Source organism: Sturnira hondurensis, unplaced genomic scaffold (assembly GCF_014824575.4).
Source record: "Sturnira hondurensis isolate 20B ecotype Veracruz unplaced genomic scaffold, ASM1482457v3 Scaffold0017394, whole genome shotgun sequence".
Lineage (NCBI taxonomy): Eukaryota > Metazoa > Chordata > Mammalia > Chiroptera > Phyllostomidae > Sturnira > Sturnira hondurensis.
In genome coordinates this window covers 8,819,611-8,840,110 of record NW_028090025.1, presented here as the reverse complement: position 1 = coordinate 8,840,110, position 20,500 = coordinate 8,819,611, and the positions used below count along the sequence as shown (strand labels likewise).

At 45.9% G+C, this 20,500-nt stretch overlaps 1 protein-coding gene across 4 annotated transcripts in view; it reads right to left on the bottom strand.

Moving 5' to 3' along the window:
- Positions 1–20,500, bottom strand: part of MYH11 (myosin heavy chain 11) — a 121,085-nt gene that overhangs the window by 92,364 nt on the left and 8,221 nt on the right. For all 4 annotated transcript variants that reach the window (XM_037067750.1, XM_037067751.1, XM_037067748.1 and 1 more), the window contains exons 2-3: positions 15,143–15,504; positions 3,248–3,404 (exon numbers count right to left, since the gene is read on the bottom strand). In XM_037067750.1, the coding sequence (XP_036923645.1) occupies positions 3,248–3,404; positions 15,143–15,487 (502 nt within the window). In that variant the 5' untranslated portion in view covers positions 15,488–15,504. The remainder of the gene's footprint in view (positions 1–3,247; positions 3,405–15,142; positions 15,505–20,500) is intronic.

The following is a 20,500-nucleotide window of genomic DNA, read 5'->3' as shown; positions in this document are numbered from 1 at the left end:
CTGGCAGACTCTGTTAGGAACTGGGGGCACTTCTACCTAAGCCCCTCTACCTGGAAGAGTATCTCCTAGGCACAGCCAGGATCCCTGCCCTTAGCGGTTTCCAAAACTGGGTCTCCAGGGTTGCAAAGTCAAATGCAGGGGCTGGGCAGTCAACACAAACAAGTTCACCAGGCCAGTGAAGGCTGGGAACTGCAGAATACCCTGCCTTCAAAGGGAAGACTGACTTGGGGAAACATAGGCCCAGTGTTGCCAGATATTCCAATATTTTCAAAACCTAGAAGCCTGGATTTTTAAGTACAGTCTCTCAATTTTTAAAAGTTAGCAACTAATTCAGATATCCTTAAAATTCCATATGACACAGCCAAACTTACCTGAGGGCTGAGCCACCCACCAGGGGCCAGTTTGCCACCTCTGGACCGGTCACACTGAACAATCACATAGCAATTGTGCACAGCTCTAAAACTGCCATAGACCTTTTCTGTTGCCCTTTCCCAAGTGCAAGGTCAGGAGAGCTCCTATAGCTCAACCCAGAACCATTTATAGAAACGAAAATCCTCTCATCCCACTCCAAAGATTGATGCTACTATTTTTATTTATTTTTTTAATTTTAATTTTATTTAATCTTTATTGTCCTTTCATTACCATTTAGTCCCCTCACACCCCCCTCCCCCCAACAATCACCACACTGCTGTTCGTGTCCATGAGTTCTTTTTCCTTTTTGCTTAACCCCTCCCCCTCCTAACCTCCCCACCCCTACTAGCTGTCATCCCGCTCTCCATCTATGAGTCAGTCCCCGTTTTCCTTGTTAGTTCAGTTTGTTCATTAGATTCCACATATGAGTAAAATCATGTGGTATTTGTCTTTCTCTGACTGGCTTATTTCACTTAGCATGTTTTCTAGGTCCATCCATGCTACTGCAAAGAGTAAAACTTTCTTCTTTTTTACAGCCAAGTAGTATTCCATTGTGTAAATGTCCCATAGCTGTTTTATCTACTCATCTACTGATGGACACTGGGCTGGGTGCCGCTCTTTTTTATTGTGTAACCAAAACACTTTAATGAGAAAAGCAAGGGCTCAACCCTGAGGGATTTGCTGAGACAAGACCAAGGGAATTGAACAGGAAAAGGTCACAATTTAGAGATGCCTCCGTTTCTTTTTCTTACTTTGTTGCATTGGCTAGGACTTCTAGTACAATACTGAATAGGGAGAGTGAGAGTGGAATCTTAACCTGTTACTCAAGGTAAAGAGAAAAGCATTGACTTTCACTATTAAGTATGATGTTAGATGTAAGTTTTTTGTCACAGGCCTTTTACCAAGTTGATGAAATTCTTTCCTATTCCTAGTTTTCTGGCAGGTTTGATCATGGACAGATATTGAATTTTGTCAAATGCTTTCCCCACATCCATTGATATTATCATGTGTTTTTCTTCTTTACACTGTTATATTGGTTGATTTTTTACTATTGATCCAGACTTGCCCCACTTGGTCATGACCTAGGTTTCCAGACACATTCTGAGACTCAGTTGCCTCTGCCATAAACTACAGGTGGAAATACCAACCCTACCTTACAGAACTGTGCTGAAGATTAAATAAGAGTGAATGTGTGGGTTTGTGTCAAAGGGATGTCTGCCTGGACCCAAAGTCCTATTCAAATAGGGGCTGTGAAGAAGCCTACAATAGCAAACTTTCACTTTTCAGGCTTTTGCCACATCAGGCACAGCAGTAAGCACAAATGGCGAAGTAATTCTAGGTGCCACTCAGATGAATACTTTTTATATTAATAGTTATATATTATTTTCAATGTGTACTTGGAAAAATGTACATATGTGGTTGGTTATGTCCAACTCCAAGTTTTGTGCATGATGACGATGATAACAGCTTACATTTAGGGAGTTTTACCAAGTACCGGGCCTTATTCTAATCACTTTGTGCACAAGAGTTCATTTAATCTTCCCATCAGCCCTAGCAGGTAGGTCACGGTAATCCTCTTCTATAAACAGGAAACAGGGGCGCAGGAAAGTAGCTTGCTCAAGGTCACACAGCTAGTGAGTGGCAGAGCTGAAATTTGAACGCAGGTAGACCTGTTCTGGTATTCATGCTCTTACTCTATCGTACACTGCTGGGGTTTATTTTAATTCCCATCTGAGAATATGCTTATTAATTTTTAGAGAGTGAGGAAGGGGAGGAGAGGGAGAGAGAGAAACTTCTATCGGTTGCTTCCCATACTCACCCCAACCGGGGATGGAACAAGCAACCTTTTGTGTTCCAAGTCACTGAGCCCCCGGGGTTGGGGCTACTGCTGTTTTTTGCTTAGTCTGAAATAGGTTCTGGGAGGGGGCGGAATGGAGCTTATAAGAAAAAATATTTAGTTAATTATATAAGAATATAATTTATATGACGTTTAAGAACAAGCAAAATTGATGATGGCAAAAGTCAGAATAGCGGTTACTCGAGGCGTGCTGAGGAGGTATTACTGGGAAGTGGCATGAGTAAACTTCCTGGAAACATTTTACATCTTGGTCTGGGTAGTGATGATACAATTGTAGACATGTAAAAGTTAATTTTAGGCTGGATACTTTAAATCTGTGTACTTATGTATTCTGTCATATATATGTGTTATCTCAATGAAGCTTAATAATAATGACACATAAACGGGGAGAGAATGTGCAAAGGTCTTTAGTTTGGAAAAGCCCGCATTTACCGTCTTCACAACCCACTGCAAGATGGATACTGTTGCCCTCTTTAACAGATGAGGAAACTGAGGCTGGAGAGATGAAGACATTTGCCAACAACCTCCTGGGCACTGAGTGACACCTGGTTGCAAATTTGGGGCTGGTTGGCTGAGCCTCAGAGCTGGTACCACCCACTTCCTTTCCAAGGTGAAAGCATGATACCATTTCCAGACAAATGGCCTGGCCAGGGCCTCGGGCAGCCGGTGGGACTGAGAGCTGGAGCTGGAGCCAGAGAGGGCGCATGCCCGTATTTGCCCAAGCTCTCCTCTCTCACCCTCCCGGCTGCAAACACAGATGTTCAGCTTGCTTTTTTCCCTTTTTCAGTCACAGCCCTTCTGTCGCCCAGGGTTGCCTGCCAAACTCCACATTCTTGGCGAGAACAGAAGGTGGGCAGGACAGGAGGGGCCTGGTCAGGGCAGCAGTCTCTGGGGGTGGCCCTAAGCCCCTCAGTTGGTTTTCCCCCCAGAAGGAGAAACCGTGACCCGGCCTCCCCTGCACCCCCAAGGCCAACTTACCTTGCAGCATGCTCCGGTAGGCCGTGTCAGCGATGGCGTAGATGTGGGGCGGCATCTCGTGCCTCTTCTTTCCCTTGTACATTTCAACGATCTTCTCTGAGTAGATGGGCAGTTGCTTGTAGGGATTGATCACCACACAGAAGAGGCCAGAGTATGTCTGCCAAACAGAGAGCCCAAGCTTACTTCTGGAACATGGCAGGGAGGAGAGCTTGTAGGTGCAGCCCGCAGGATCTGGGCAGGACAACACCCATCACAGCCTGCATTCCCTGAGCCCCACTGTGTGCATGATCTTGCTCCATCCTCACAGTAGCACTATCAGGCTGATGCACTCATATTCATTTTAGAAATGGGGAAACTGAGGCTTGGAGTCTTACTGGGAATTCCATGGCGTCATCGATAAGCTGTGTGGGGGAAGAGAAGCAACGGGAAGGACTGGATTTCTAGGCCACTTACAGGGCACTAAATGCCACTGAATTCCACCCTCTAAACTGGTTAAAATGGTGAATTTTATGGTATATGGATTTTACCATAATTAAAAACAATAGTTTTCCTGCCCTACCAAGTTCATAGGAGCATCTGAAAATGATCAGAACAGGGAAAGGGATGGAAAGGCACTTGGCAGCTCCCCGTCGCTGTGCACATGCGAGGGACCATCATCATTATTCCTGTTTCCTATTGCACATCCCATCTTCTCGTGGGTTGAAGTCACAGCTCAGGAGGCAAGCTCCAGCCTGTCCCATGGGAGAACTGCTTTCCCCAAATGATAGTGTCAGTGTTGCCCAAGGCTCTGATGGTCACGAAGCATATCCTCCCTTCAACTCCTCGAGAAGTGACTAAAGGAAGAGAAGCAGGTATCCTATTTTGGGTTACATTCAGAACGAACACCGGAGAGAATAAGCAACTCGACCAAAGTCACTAAACAAGGCCTTGGCTGCACCAAGCCCAGCACAGTTCACTCCCAGGTGTGAGCACTGTATGCTTGGCTGTCCGACTTATTTCATCCTACAGAAACAATCAAATGTTCATTCATTCATTCATTCATTCATTCATTCATTCATTCAATGTGTCTGTCCCTGACACTATGCAAGGTTCTGGGGTTATAGTAGAAGGCAAAAAATACAACGTCTTGCCCTCAAGGCGCTTTCAGTCACAGTTACAACCGAGTGGACAGTGGGAGGACCCCTGGGTGCTCAATCTGCTAAGAAACAACCCTGTGTGATAGGCCAGGAGTGGGTGGTAGACGGGATTCTTCTAAAGATACAGGATAAGTGGCAAAGGAGGGAGTAATCTCAAGTTCTCACCATTCCCCTGAGAAGGATAAGACTGTCTAAACATGCACCAACTGTTTATTGAGCACCTACAGTATACCAGGTCTAAGCTGGGTGCTGGAGATAAATAAATCAGCAATACTTCCTGCCCTCAAAGAGCCCACAGATCAGAAGGGGGATGAGGGCATTTAAAAATAACATCATAAGAGCAATGATGGAGCCCAAAAGATTAGGGGAGCAAAGAAAAAAAGGGCCCTAACTCACATAGGGGGTGCTCAGGAAAATTTCAGGGGGAAGGTACTTCCTGTAGTGTCTTAATAGGCAAGAAGGTGCTCAGCTCAGGGGCAGCAAAGGCACAGAGGCACCAGGCCAAAGATGGAGAGGTGAAAAATGGGACAGGGGTACAGTCTGCTGTTGGGTGCAAGCAATTTGGTGTTGCTGGTGCCTAAAGGAGCCAAAAGGTGACAGTGAGAGGTAAGTGAAGGGGGTGCAGGACCCACTCCCAGCTGGATGAGTCTGCCTGGAGACCCTCTGACCCACCCACACACACCAGCCACAAGTGCCCTGATGGCAGGGAGCCTCCTCTTCTTCCTCTTCAGTTCCTGCACAGGCTTTGGCTTATAGCAGGTGCTCACTAGATGCTTGCTAACTGAATGCTGACAGGTAAGTAAATGACAAGTCTTCCCTGGAGCAGCTGCAGTGCTGCCTACGTCTCTGCGACCTGGGGCTTTGCACTGGGCCTGCACAGAGCAGATGTTCAGTACACGTTTCTTGAGCAAGGGGTGAAGTTGTTTCAGGGCAGGAGCTGTGTGCCCTACTCATCTGTGTCCTGGGCCCCAGCATGCAGGCTCCCATAGAGCAAGGGCCAAGAAAGGCCTGATCATTTGAACGAAGGTCAACCAAGCCCTTTGATGTCTCCTCCAGGTCTCGGTTCTACATGTGCCCCATCCAGGGCCACACCCACTGCCAGCTGCCATGCCCCTTTTTTATAATATAGGTGTGTTATTTACAGCCCAAACCACACCACCCCAAGTCTTTGACCTGGAGACAGCAAGTGGTACAGAACTGAGTACTGGGGACTCGGTTTGACCCCTCATTCTGCTCCTTCTAGGTGTGTGAGACTGGGTAAGTCTCTTATCCTCATCTGCAAAATGGGGATGGACGTAATAGCAGCTCCCTCATAAAGTTGCTATTATCTATGAAGATAGCACTCGTGAGGCATTTAACACAGTGCCTGGTATATAGCAGGCATTCACTTAATGTTAGTTGATTACATATACTATTTTACCTTTCTTTCATGATGATGTAAACTTCGCCACCTTGGAAACTTCTCACACACTGTTCCCTCTACCTGGAATGCCTTCCCCCTGTCCTCATCTTCCCAGAGGCATTGCCATCTCCTTTTTCAAGACTAAGCCTAATTAACTGTCACCTCCTGCACCATGAGCTGTACCCATCCTATTCCAGCACCCAGCACAGGGCTAGCACATGGCAGACGCTCAGTAGATATCTGCCTAACAAAATTAATAAGAGAGAAAGGAAGGAACACATGACCTTCCCAACTCTATCACCAGCTTCTGAAGGAGGACTGTCACTCTCCTCCTGTTTGATGGGACATCTCCTAGAGCTACGAGCTCAAGCTAGCACTTAATCCAGGCTTCCAAGTAGATCCAAACCTCTGTTCAGTTCAGCAAATGTTTTCAAAGTACAAGGATCCAAGAGCAAGATTGGTTGTGCTTTGGAATCTGGAGGTTCCACTGTCTGTGTCCAACCGTGGTTAACCTTTCCCAAACCAGCCCACCTGCTGTTGGCTGTGTCTGCCACAGGTCCCCACAATCTCCTCTCCAGCCGGTCAAGTTCAGAGGTTTCAATATCCCAGCCTCCCCTGTCCCAGTCTGCATCTCAGGGCTCAGTGCCACCACCAGCAGGTCCCAGCTGCAGTTCCAGGGCTTCCCTCTTGTGACCGTATTAGGAAAGGACTCCAGTTCTTCCCTGACACTTTATATGGGCAGCCCTGCAGCCCTGAGCACAGGCTGCTCCCACAGCTCCAGTAGAAATAAGGAAGAGTGGTGGAAGGTGGAAAGAATTCAGGCTTGAAGTCACACAGACCTGGGTGGGGTCTCAGCATTATCCTCATAACCTGTATGACTTGACCTGACAACTCTCCTCCATCTATAAAATGATGGGTAACTACACTTTCCTTACCAGTTGTACTGCAATGTACTTTCTGAATCTCTGTCTAGGGATAGACATAGTCCATCAAAAACACGATTTTGCTGCAGCCTTCATTTTAATAGCAAAAAGGACTAGAAACCACCTAAACATTCACCAATTATGGCAAGCTGCCATTAAATTATGATGTATCTTGGAGTGGGCCTTTCTGCATCCATCTTGTTTGGGACTCTCTGTGCTTCCTAGACTTGCATGTTTATTTCCTTCACCAAATTAGGAAAGTTTTCTTTCATTATTTTTTCAAGTAGATTTCCAATTTCTTGCTCTTTTCCTTCTGACACACCTATAATGCAAATGTTAGACTTTTTGATGTTGTTCCAGAGGCTGCTTATACTATCCTAATCTTTTTTGGATTTTTTCTTCTTGTTGTTCTGAGTGGTTGTTTTTTGCTTCCTTATGTTCCAAATCATTGCTATGATTCTTGGCTTCATTCACTCTACTGTCATTTCCCTACAAACTGTTCTTTATTTCAAGTACTGTATCCTTCATTTCTGACTGAAACTTTTTTATACTGCTGAGGTCTGCACTAAGTTCCTTGAGCGTCCTTATAACCAGTGTTTGAACTCTGCATCTGATAGATTGCTTATTTCCATTTTGGTTAGCTCTGTTTCTGGAGTTTTGATCTTTCCTTTCATTTCGGCCACGTTTCTTTGTCTCCTCATTTTGGCAGCCTCCCTGTGTTTGTTTCTGTGTATTAGGTGGAACTGCTATGACTCCCTGTCTTAATAGTGTCACCTAATGTAGTACGTGTCCCGTAGGGTCCAGTGGCACAGTCTCCCCTATCACCCAAGCTGGGTACTCCACATATACCCTCCTTTTGTAGTTGAGCCGTGGTTGCTGTTGGCAGATCAATGGGAGGGAGTTACCCTGGCCAGTCAGGTACAGGGACTGGCTGTGACCACTGACCACCAACCTCTGCCCTCTGTGGAGGGTCAGCTGTGCAGGGGCAGGGTGGTGGTGCTCTGATGTGGTCTGTAGCTGTCCACTGGGTGCGCTGGCCCCTGTGTTTTCTGGGTGGTGCAGGCCAAGGTCATCCCCCACTGTGTTCTGCCTGGGACCACCCTGCATGAGCTATAGAGTAATCTGGAATAACTGCTACTTTTACTGGGCCTGGAGACTTCCAGGAAAAGCCAAACTGTGAATCTAGGCTGGCTGCTGCTAGTGCCCAGCCTGAGGCCAGCTGTTGCTTGTTTGACAGGATTTATGTTATTGTGAGGCATGAGCCTAGGCCAGCCATTCATATGGAAAAGCAGCTTGGGTGGGCCCATAAGTTGGGTGTGGGGCAATCTGAGGATCTCTGGGGTAGGGCAAACTGTTAGCCAGGTTGGTGGAGTCTCAGACATGGCTCCAGCCCACTGGCTCTGTGCGGGGACAGTTCAGAAAAAGGAACCATGGCCTCTGCTCACCTCGATGCCAGACACTTCAGTCCCTCCCTGTATGCCACTGGTGTTTTTCAAGCTGCTACCCCTGTGCTCAGACTCAGAGAGAGTGAGTTTGAGTAGGTGAGTCTGTGTGTGGGTTCTTTAAAAGGAACTGCTTGAGGATCCAGGAGTTTCTTTCACTGATTCAATCCCCACTGGTTTTTGCAGCCAGAAATTGTGGGGACTTAGTTTCCTGGCACTGAAACCCTGGCCTAGGGGGCCTGGTGTAGGGCTGAGAGTTTTTGATCTGGAGATATCTCGCCCAAATTTTTATCTACCACACATGAGTGAGGGACCAGCCCAGTCCACATCTGCACCCCTCCTACCAGTCTGGATGGATGAGGTTTCTTTAATTTTGTAGTTGTCAGATTTCCATTCAGCTCAATTTTTGACATTCCTGAGTGATGGCTGTTCTATGTTTTCATTGTAATTTTGGTGTGGTTGTGTGAAGAGGCGAGATAGTGGCATGTCTGCCTATGCCACTATCTTGACCACAAGTTCCATATTGCTGATCTACATGCTATTTTATTTAATGGTTGCATGTAGTACCTAGTCAAAACATATTTTAAGTCTGACTAAATCAGTATGAAAAGACATAGAAAGAGCCATAAGACATGATTAGGTGAGAAAAGCAAGCTGCAAGGCTTACCTGAAATGATTTGGGGGGTTATATTGGTTGTATGTGTACATATGCGTATATGACCCTAATAATCAGATGTAACTCCAGGGAACAGGGTTGGGGCTCTTTAAAGAGGGGGCACCCTGGCATTTATGATGCATGCTTCTTATTTTAAATATTCTCCTGTGGTCTTTGCCAAAGATGCCTTGTCTTCCTGGGGAGGTTTTTTGAAGCAATAACAACTTGTAAGGTCTAGACAGCTGGTTCATAGACTCAACAAAAGGCAGCCTCACTCAAATCAAGGAGTGGACCGGAAGGAAGAAAAAAATGACCCAACAGAAAAGTATGAAAAAACAAGAATTCAAAAAAAAAACCACAAAAAACTATGAGAGGCTTAGGAACCTTCAGGACATCTTTAAACATTCCAACATCCAAATTATAGGGGTACTGGAAGAGGAAGAGCGACAAGTGAAAAACTTATCTGAACAAATAATAAAGGAGAATTCCCCAATCTGGCAAAGGAAATAGACTTCCAGGAAACCCAAGAAGCTCAGAGAGTCCCAAAGAAGGTGGACCCAAGAAGGAATATACCAAGGCACATCATAATTACATTGCCCAAGATGAAAATGAAGGAGAGAATCCTAGAAGCAGCAAGAGATAAGGGGACAGTCACCTACAAAGGAGTTCCCATCAGACTGTCAGCTGATTTCTCAAAAGAGACCTTACAGGCAAGAAGGGGCTGGAAAGAAGTATTCCAAGTCATGAAATCCAAAGGCCTACAGCCAAGATTGCTCTATCCAGCAAAGCTTTCATTTAGAATGGAAGGGCAGATAAAGTGCTTCTCAGATAAGGTCAAGTTCAAGGAGTTCATCATCACCAAGCCCTTATCATATGAAATGTTAAAGGGACTTATCTAAGAAAAAGAAGATAAAAAATATGAACAGTGAAAGGACAGCAAACTCACAGTTATTAACAACCACACCTAAAACAAAAGCAAAGCAAGAGGACAGCTAGATCAGGAGCAGAACCATAGAAATGAAGAACACATGGAGGGTTAGCAACAGGGGAGTGGGAGGAAGAGAAGGGGGGAGAAGGTACAGAAAATATGTAGCATAGATGGTAGGTAAAAAATAGATAGGGAAGAGGGGAAGAATAGTATGGGAAATATAGAAGCTGAAGAACTTGAGACACGTGGACATAAACTAAAGGGGGGGATGGTGGGGGAGGAGGTGTGCAGGGTGGAGGGGAATGAAGGGGGAAATAGAACAACTGCAATGGTATAATCAATAAAATATATTTTTTAAAAGGCAGCCTCCAATGGTATTTTCTCTCCACGCTCCAGGACCCTCTGGCACCCAGGAAGCCTCTGCTCACAGCTTGTTCCCAGAGACCCTGGGCAGAAACTCGTTCCAGAGAAGGCTAAGATCACTGGGCTAGGAGTCTAAGATGAAAACCTCATCAGCTGCTGGAGTTTGGAAGGAATGCCTCTCCTTACCCTGTGGTCTTCCCAGAACAGTGGAATCAGAACAAGGAAAACTTCCTTTGGGGTTCATGGGTGGGGAATTTGGACTTGGAGTCCCAATGAACAGGAAGGTATATCCCCTTTGCTCTCTCAATCATGTTCCAAATCCCAGGACTCAGTGCAGGATGGAATGTCCCACTGTCTACAGGGACCAAGCCAGTAAGATATGAGTGAAATGGGCCAGGTATGAGGGGAAGAAAAGATAGGCACAGTGGTCAGGGGCCACCAACACTCAGTCCCAGACTCTAGGAGGCGACAGGGAGTTGTGGGGTCTGCAGAAAAACAGAGTACACACAGCCCATCGAAAAGGGACTGTTACCTGGCGGCCTGGGTCCAGAGGTGCCAGGTCCTTTGCTGTTTCAAGTGATGCGTAAAACTGAGATTCTTCCTTCATCTCTCTCTCTCTCTCTCTCTCTTTCTTTCTTTCTTGATATGTCAAATTAACTCAATTTTTTTAGTCACTCGCTCTGGGCCAATAGCTTGTGATCTCTGGTTTAGCACCTAGTATGTGCTTAAGAAATCATAATAAAAGGTTTGATTCCTTCCTTCTGTGCACTTAAAGCTTGCCCAATTCAAAGTTAATGATGCCTGTGGCACCATGGCCACCTGCCCCAGCCCACACAGATCTTCTGCTTCGAGCCTCCTTTCACCCTAGGGCCCTTTGCCATCATAAGTACTCACTCCGCCCTGGAGGCAGATGGACCTCACTTGAACCCCAGCTCTACCCACTTCCTGTGAGGGAACTGAGCACATCTGAGCAAATGAAGTAGTAGCCACTGCCTTACAGCTTCATTAGAAGAATTAAATGAGACAGCAGCTAAAAGCAATTGTCCTACAGCCAGCCTTTCTGGGTTTAAGACCCAGCTGTTTCTCATCAAGTTATTTAACTTTTCTAAGTCTCAGTTTCTTTATCTGCAAAAATGGAGCTCAATAATAGTAAATATCTCTTACACAAAAAATAATAGTGACAATAATAATACATTAGTATAAACTTAACACAGTAAGAGTTAAGTAAGTAGTAGCTGCCATCATTGTCCTGGGGATAATAAGGCTCCTTTGAGAGTGTAATGGAAGCTAAGACCCCCTCTGCCCAGCAAAACCTGTACATATGCACAAATTCTTCCTTAAATGTCAGGAAACTCACAAACTCCCAGCACCAATGCATAGGCATTGAGTTAGTATCCCATGTTTTAGGGAGGAAAGTTTTTTTTTTGGTAAGAACACTTAAACATTGGTTAAGAGGGTGGATTTCATGCTAAGTGCACAACAGTGTGGTCGACTGTAGGCACAGTTTGTAGTTTGCACAGCGACTTCTAGAGCTTATTCACCTTGTTTAACTGGGACGTCATGCCCATTGATTAGTAGTTCCGTTTCCTCCTCTGCCAGTCCCTGGCAACCACTGTCCCACTGGTAGATTCTCTGAGAGACTGTTTCAGATTCCTCATATAAGTGGGGTCACGCAGCCTGTGTCCTGTGTCTGGCTGGTTTCACACAGCATCCTGTCCTCAGGTTCATCCACATGGTCGCACATAACAGGATTTCCTCCTTTTTTAAAGCTGAATAACATTCCATTATAGGGATATACCACCCCTTCTTTACCCATTTGTCATTTTAGAATCCACTATATAATTTGCACCTAGCGTGTCTTATCTTTCTTCCCTTAGTAAAAAGGCAGCCTTGAGGCCAGGACTGGGCCCTGTGACTGCTCAGCACCCCACAGACAGGGGGCAGGAGAGAGGAGAGCACACACACTTGACAATGGGACAGGCCAGAGTCTGACCCAGGTCGGTTCCCAGGTAAGTCATGCCACCTCTCCACCTCAGGCATTGCATGTGCAGGGTGGGACAGAAGCTCTGCCCTCGCATGGAGTCATAATGTATGAAATGGGCTGGGGAGGACTTGGCACGGTACCAGTACCTGTAAGACCACATCTTCAACCAGCTCCTGCCACCTGAAACCTTTGTCCTATCTCCCAGCCAATACCAGAGACAGAGCTGACTGCTACACAGTCATGAAAAAGTCCAGGCACAGAGAACCCAGCCAGCGACCCATCCAGAAGAGCAACGGGATGCTGGACCAGGAGTCAGAACTACATTCATGCCCCACATGTGCCACAGACGGTCTGTGGCAGCTCAGGCAAGTCACTGGGCATGTCTGCATGCCAAACTTGCATCTCTAAGATAAGGAGCCAGGACACTTTGGCTCCTACAGATTCTTCCAGATCCCAGAGGACAAGATGACTGCCAGGACCTTCTCAAAAATGCATCATTTAAGGCGAGCCTTACAGAACAGAGGACAAAGTTCTCTTCATCACCAAGGGCAAAGCTGGGCATGCCCAGCTGCCTTCCCATCGCCCTGCTCCCCACCTGTTAACCTTCTGTAATCATGTGCTGGCAGAGTAACTGGCCCATGGCTTTTCTTCGCCATGGACAATGGTCTCTATTTCAGTGATTGAGTAGACCAGAAAGGATCAAGACAGGAGAAGGCATGTGGTCAGGAGGCTGAAACGCTTTTCATCTAATCTGTCCGGAGAAGCAGAGCAGGAATGTGAGGCTTTGATTCGGTTTTTAATCTGCTGTCAGAAGATACTCTGGGTCTTGGGACCATCACCCCTCATTTTCTTTTTCTGACTTCTATTCTGGACTCAAATACTGTGTCAGAAGACAGCAGGTGAGATTCATGCACTGGCTTGTCCTCAGCTTTCCTGGATAGAGGTGACACATCTTAGGTGAGAGACCTGGTCCCGAAGGAGCCCAATTTTCCCTGCAGCTCCCCGCGCACTGGTGTCCTTGGAAGCAACCGTCCCATACTGACAGGCCCAGGTTGATAATATTTTCATAACAGGAGGACCTTGTATAAAAGGGATTCCCCCTGCTTAGTTAGGGAAATGAGGATGGCCTTTAGCACTCTGAGCCTCTCAGCTTGCTCTCCTGTAACATGGGATAAGCATTTTTATCCAGATAAAGTGTGGCAAGATATAGAACCTGGATTAGAGGAGGAATTCATGTAATTATGAGCTACTCCCCTGTTTTCCCAAAGCTCTTATAAAAGCCACTGAGCCCTGGCTGGTGTGAGCGCCAGCCTGCAAACCAAGGGGTTGCCAGTTCGATTCCCAGTCAGGGCACATGCCTGAGTTGCAAGCCAGGTCCCCAGTAGGGAGCATGCGAGAGGCAACCATCATTGATGTTTCTCTCCCTCTCTTTCTCCCTCCCTTCCCCTGTCTAAAAATAAATAAATAAAATCTTTTTTTAAAAAAGCCACTGAAACCCCCTCTGAACTATCCACTAGAAGACTGGATAATCAAAGATGGTACATGCATGGGATAGATTACAAAGTCCTTAGAAGGATGTTGGGACAGGGGAGTCATACCAGAGATGTGGGATGCTCACCACTGACTTGTGCATGGAAAAAAGAGGCCACTCACGGACGTGCAGAGGGTTTTAACTATGCAAACACAAACCTCTGTCACAAAGAAAGACACCAATGACACACCAACTTCTTAACAGCTGTTATCTCTAGAGGGAGGGGTTTGTGTTTGCTGGGCTTTTCTAAATTTTCCAAGTCTTCTGTAGTGAATGTGTCTTATTTTCCTAATTAGGAAAAAAAATCAGCAGAACATTTTTAGAGATGACAAAGGGCTTTTTGTAATGTTCACATGGCAAAATGTAAAGGGCAGGACCAGAGGGCATGATGATGGAAGTGCCTGTTCCCACGAGTTGACAAGGGAGCAGAGGACCTCTGACTGGTGATAACACAGATGACGGCAGCAACAATGGGGCCAGCAACAATGACAACAGCGCCACCTAGCATTTTGAGCATCTACAGGGTGCCAGGAGATTATGCCAAGTACTTCCTTTTTAGAGCAATCGCCCTGGGAGGCTGTTACTATCCTTGAGTTCATTTTGCAGAGCAGGAGGTGAAATTTGATAGAAATTAGGTACTTTGTCTAAGGGATTAGCACACCCTTTCTCAGAGGCAAGACAGACAAAGGCGGGGCTGGCGGACCTGCCACTCACCAGTCTGGCATCACAGGGCTACCATATCCCTCTGTGTCGTGGAGAGCTGGTCCAACCCCAGAAGGAATCTGTGCCCTCTGAGCTGCCCAACCCCACCATCTAGTTGAACAGAACTTTCTGTGATGATGGAAACGTTTTACACCAGGGCTATCCAGTGCAGCACCACTAGCCACAGGTGGTGGCCAGCACAACTGAAGAAACAAATTTTGAAGTATTGATGTTTAATTTACATCTAAACTTAGCCACATGTGGCCAGTGGCTACCATATCGGACTGTGCAGCTCTGTCCACTCTGATCTGCACAGTCAGCTGGGTCCAGGTCCAGTCTGGGCATTCCTGTTTGTGACAGGGAGGGCCTCCACAGAACCTAGCCAGATCCCCGTGTCTCCCTCGCAGCTGGCTGCCAGGATGGGCAGCCTTCTCAAGGAGGTTATGAGATCTTTATTTCCAAGATGGAGAAAGAGCAGAGAACTACTTCACCGAAATCTGTTGCGTGTTTCCCATGAGCCTTGGCACTCAGCATATGTGATCATGTGGAATCTTTGCACCACCCTCACATGGGAAGGGTAATTATTCCCATTCCATAGATAGAAAAACTGAGGCTTCAAGTGGTAAAATAACCTGTTCAGTGTCATAGAACAGGGAAGTGCAGGACTGAGATTTGAACCCAGGTCTGAATGATTCTATCTCACCACATGGCCACTCTCAGTGAGACCTTTGGCTTCCCAACCTGCACCCTGAACATATCTCTAAACCTCTCTCTTCCCCTAGGAGTCCAGGAGGCCAGGAAGAAGGGATGGCTGCCCCCAGATACTCACATATATGAGTCCCGAGAAGTACCTCTCCCTCAGGTTGTGCAGCACAGAGGCTTCGTTGAGGCATGTCAGCTCTGCCATGTCCTCCACCTTGGAGAACTTGGGCGGGTTCATCTTCTGGATGTCATCCTTGCCGACTGTCACCTTCTTGCCATTCTCCACCAGCTCCACGATCACCTCGTCCCCCTTCTCCTCCTTGATGCTGGCCGCTTCAAAACCCTGCTTCTCTGACGGGATCCAGACCAGCTTCTTGGCGGCCCAGTCAGCCTGGGCCACTGGGCTGTTGATAAAGTTTTTGTCCACAAAGAGGAACTTCTCATCGTCACTGAGTTGGCCTTTCTGTGCCATGGTGCCCGGTTGGTCCCCTGAGGAATAAGGCAACAGGGTCAGAATCGGGCCAGAACTAAGCCCCGACGACAGGCGAAGCCCTCACCGCTCCATGTCTGGGATCACAGTCTGAAGAAATGTTTGACCAAGGACAAGGATGTCCCCTGCAGTTCTGTGTACATTGTCAAAGAATGGAGACAACCAGGCCCTTCTGAAAAAGATCTGCACCACTGCCTACTGTTCACCAACATGGCACCAGATACGTAAACCATGGTACTTCCACGCGGTAAAATACTAGCCAGGGGTTAAGAGGCAAGAAGTAAAACTATTGATAATGTCCCATGTTGTCAAGAATAGGGAGGCTGAGCCTCTGCACACACGGACCTCGGGATGGAAGAGCCTGAAAATCTGTGCACACCCCTTAACCTGCAATTGCATTTCTAGAAATCTAGCCTAAGGAAAGAGTTAAGTGCCAACAGATGTATAAGAATGTAGATTGTGGTGCTTTTTGGAATGCCAAACTGACAGCAATCTAAATGGCCTTCAGTGGGTGAGTGCCTTGTTAAATAATACAGAGCATCCAGTCAATAAAATGCTATAATCCCACGGAAACTTCCACCTATGAACATTTGTTTACTAAATATATTTTAAAGTATATTTATTAAAGCGTCATTGACCAGTTATAACAGTCTCATTGAAAATATACAATTCAGACTCCTGGTCAACGTGGAGGTATAGGCAGACATGCTTCACTTCCTCGAACAACCATAGAAAGAATTAGAGCTAGATCTCAAAACAAGTCATACCCAGAACCGTCAGAAAAATCAAGCTGTGTGGAAGTCCCACAACCAAGGATTTAAAGAAGCCGCATCCATCCAGACAGGTAGGCGGGGTAGAGTTGCTGAGATGGGCAGAGAGGCACAGAAACACCATGTGGTGGGGAGAGGCAGCAGGGAATTGGGATGGCCTCACACTCACGTGTGGTGGGTGGAAATCAGGAGGGATGCCTCGGGAGCAAGTGGTCCCAGCCCCAGGGGTCCAGCACCCCAAAGACAAATCTCCATAACATCTGGCTGCAAAAAGCGGTGGGGGTTGGGGCAGCGGAAGAGACTGCCAGGTTTTCAGGAAACTCCACTTAAGGGCCTGCGTGATCTTAAAGTGCATGCAAATCCGCCCACTCTGGGATTCAGCACCAGGGAAACACTGATTCTAAAAAAACAAACTAAGCAAACAACCAGAACAGAACAGAATCACAGATACGGAGACCGTTGGGAGGGTTCTCAGCTGGGAGGGGGAAGGGGGAGAATGGGGGAAAAGGTTCAGGAGTTAAGAAGCATAATTAGTAGATACAAAATAGACAAGAGGAGGTTAAGAATACTATAGGAAATGGAGAAGCCAAAGAACGTATATGTATAACCCATGGACCTGAACTCAAGGGAGGGATTGCTGGAGGTAAGGGGTGTACCGGGTAGAGGGGGACAAAGGGAGAAAAACTGGGACAACTGTTACAGTATAATCAATAAAACACATTTCAAAAATAAAATATACAATTCAATGATTTTAATAAAATTAAATATTGTGCATTATGATGATGAATGTTAGAACATTCTCATCACCCCTAAAAGGGCTCCCTTGTGCCCATCTGCACTCGGTCACTCCCTGTCCCGCCCCAACCCCTGGCAACCACTAGCCTGCCTGTCTCCAAAGATCCGCCTCTTCCGACACTTCATACAAATGAAATCATACAGCAGATAACTGTTGGCCATGCAATTATACTTAGGGTATATTTCTAAGTTGAAAATACATATAAATGGAATACTCAGCAATACAAAGAAATAAACTGCACCACAAAATAGATGAAACTCAAAAGCATTCTGCTTAGTGGAAGAAACCAGACCCAAAAGCCTATATGCTCTGTTACCGCACTGATAAGGGAAGTCTGGAAAAGGCAAAAACTGTGGTGACGGAAAGCAGATCCTGGTTGCTAGGAACCAGGAAGGAAACTGACCCCCAAGAGTCACAAAGGGACTCGCAGGGTGTTGAGAAAGTCCTGTATCCTGATTACGATGGTGATTACATGATTGTACACAGCTGTGGAGACAGATAACTCACTGGGTACTTTTTTAAAATTAGTGAGCTCTCCTGTATGTAGATTAATACAGCTGGTTAAAATATTTATAATAGACTCTTTCCTGTAGTTTCACATGTGTATGTGTATATACTTTTAAAAGTCTAGAAAACTACATACTAAAATATAAAACTGTGATTCTATCTGGTCAAATATAGGACAGGTTGAATATAAATAAGAAGCACACGGAAGAGTTGAAAGGTGAGTATGTTTCAATCCATGAGCTCATAATGATTAGAAAAATTCACAGGCATCCTTGTAAGATCCTAGGGAACAACCACATTACTTTGAAAACTGGTAAAGAAAGTGGGGGTGCGGTGGGGATCAAAGGAGTGATTCCCCCTTTCTTATACAAATTGTTCCTCAGGGTGACTAAATATCTGACAAGGAGAAATCTGCTTTTATTTTTTTTTTAAGTCATTAAATGTTCTCTCCACATGGGTAGCTCATTCCTGACAGCTTCTCTATCTTATTGTTTAGATGTGTTCACGAGGGGGGTGCTGAGACAGCAAGCTCTTTATAGGCCTGTTCCAGCCCCTGGGATCACACCTGCAGAAGCGGCCCTCCCCTGAAGACACCTGCTCTCACCTGGCTCCTCCACCGGGCCCCATCTCCCCTCCTCCAACCACTGCTGCTATGCACCAAGAACTAAGGTGCAGGCGGAGTGAGGATATACAGCCACCAGGACATGCTGTGTGGCTGATGCAGAAGACCATTCACGGCTCCTTTGAATTCACCAAGATAATCCTCATGCCTGGGCCCCAAATCCCATGGAGATGAAGTTCGCCTCATTACCCATGAATGGGCCCTGGAGCTGGGCAGCTAGTCCTGAAATGCAGACTTTGCGAGGCAAAAGTAGAGGGGCAGATGCTCCAATTCCTACTTTTCTGATTCGGGAGTGAAAATGGCACTAACAAAAACGAGGAGCTGATTTGCTCAAAGGGATGGTTATTTCTCCTGGGAGACCAGATCCAGCAACTCATTTTATTTTATTATTTTTTATTTTTTTAAGATTGTATTTATTTATCTTTAGGGAGGAAGGGAAGGAGGGAAGGAGAGAAGGAGAGAAATATCAATGTATGGTTGCCTCCCATGCGTCCCCTGCCCGGAACTGGCCTGCAACCCAGGCATGTGCCCCGACTGGGAATCGAACCGCAATTGTGTGGTTCGCAGGCCCACGCTCAATCCACTGAGCTACACCAGCCAGGATTCATTTTATTAAAAGATAGAGAAATGAGCAAATCATTCCCTAAATCTGAATAATTGCTTCCATTACTCAAAAAAGAGAAATAAAGAATAGTAAAGAACATGCATTGTCCTGGGTTTAACAATGACATTTCCTGTATTTTTTTGTTAACCAATAAATTCAATTAAAAATTGTCTTTTAATTTCTCTTGTGGCTTAATAAACCCAACAGCTTTCTTCCCTTACTCTGTTTTTCACTGTTATTAGAAGAACTCCAGTTAATAAATGCAGATGAAACACTAAAACCAGAATGTAGTGATTTTGTAACCCCTGATAAAATAATGGGCCCTGGCGATGATGGGAGGGTTGTGAAATGCCCGAGGGCTGGACCCACCCTCTGAGCTTCTGAGTCAGTAGGTCTGGGATGAGCCCAGAGATTTGCACTTGTCTATCGAGTTCCCGGGGGAGGGTATGGATGCTGGCCTGGGGTCCACACTTCTAGACCCATGGAGTTAGGGGAAAAGCAGATGGAGAACTTTCTAGTGGATGCCCCAGGCCGGCACCACGTACACATACTAATTAATCTTACTATCCCACAAAGAAAGAGTTGGTCAGGTATTACGTGTCCCCAGACGGGATGCCGTAGGAAGTGCCACCACCACCAATGAAATGTTCTTACAAAAAGGAAGAGAAGATGGGGTGCAGAAGCTGACAAAGCCCCTGATCTAATGCCTGTTTATAGAAAACGCGGGCACAGGCAACACGCTAAACAACGTTGTGGGCATGCAACGAAGTCCAAACGGTGGGAAAGTATAGGACGAATGACTCAGTTCCTTTAACAGACACAGTACCAAAAAAAAAGAAAAAGAAAGAAAGGCGGGGGACCTATAGATTAGAAGGGACTTAAGACACATAAAAGAAATGGGAGGAGGGTGGCGATGAAATGAAAATGATTCAGTTATGAAAACAACTGAAGTTGAGTGTCAGGTACCTACAGGGTGAACAGAGGGTGTTGTACTATTCCCTCCACCTTTGCAAATGTTTGAAATGATTCATAATGAAAAAGCCAAATGAGCACAACAAAAGATGAACACTGACAAAGGCAGGAAAGAACTTTCCGTCACCCCAACACCCACATACGCATACAGGGAGGAAAAATCACAAACAAAGGTACATATTGCATTTTTTAAAAAGCCACCCCTTAAAGGGAAGGTTTTGAGGAGTTAAATGTAGTTGTCACCAAAAAATTTTTATTTAACAAGCACTCCCAAATTTATGAGATAATTGGAGGAATTGGAACATTGACTCACTGTATTTTATATTAGGGAATTTGTGAAATTCTTTGGTGGGAAAATGGTACTGTGCTTTCATCTGTTTAGAGAATCTTTTCCTTTCAGAGAGGTTTGGAAATACTGATAGAGGATATCACAAACCGGGGTTTTATCTCAAAACAATCAGGGCAGGGAAGAAATGGAAGGAGCTGAAGAGGAAACGAAGTTGGCTCAGGTGTTGATAAATGCTTGCACTGTTCTACCTACTTTTGCATGTTTGACATTTTTATTTAAAAGGAAAAAGTTTGCTATAATTTTTTTCTAAAACTATCTCCTACTTGTAAGCATTGTCAATATTGCACCATCTCCCATTTGGCCTGTATGCCAAACCCAGAACTGAGTGTTCTGGCCACCAGCAGTGACGGTTAACACTCAAGGAAACTCCCAGGG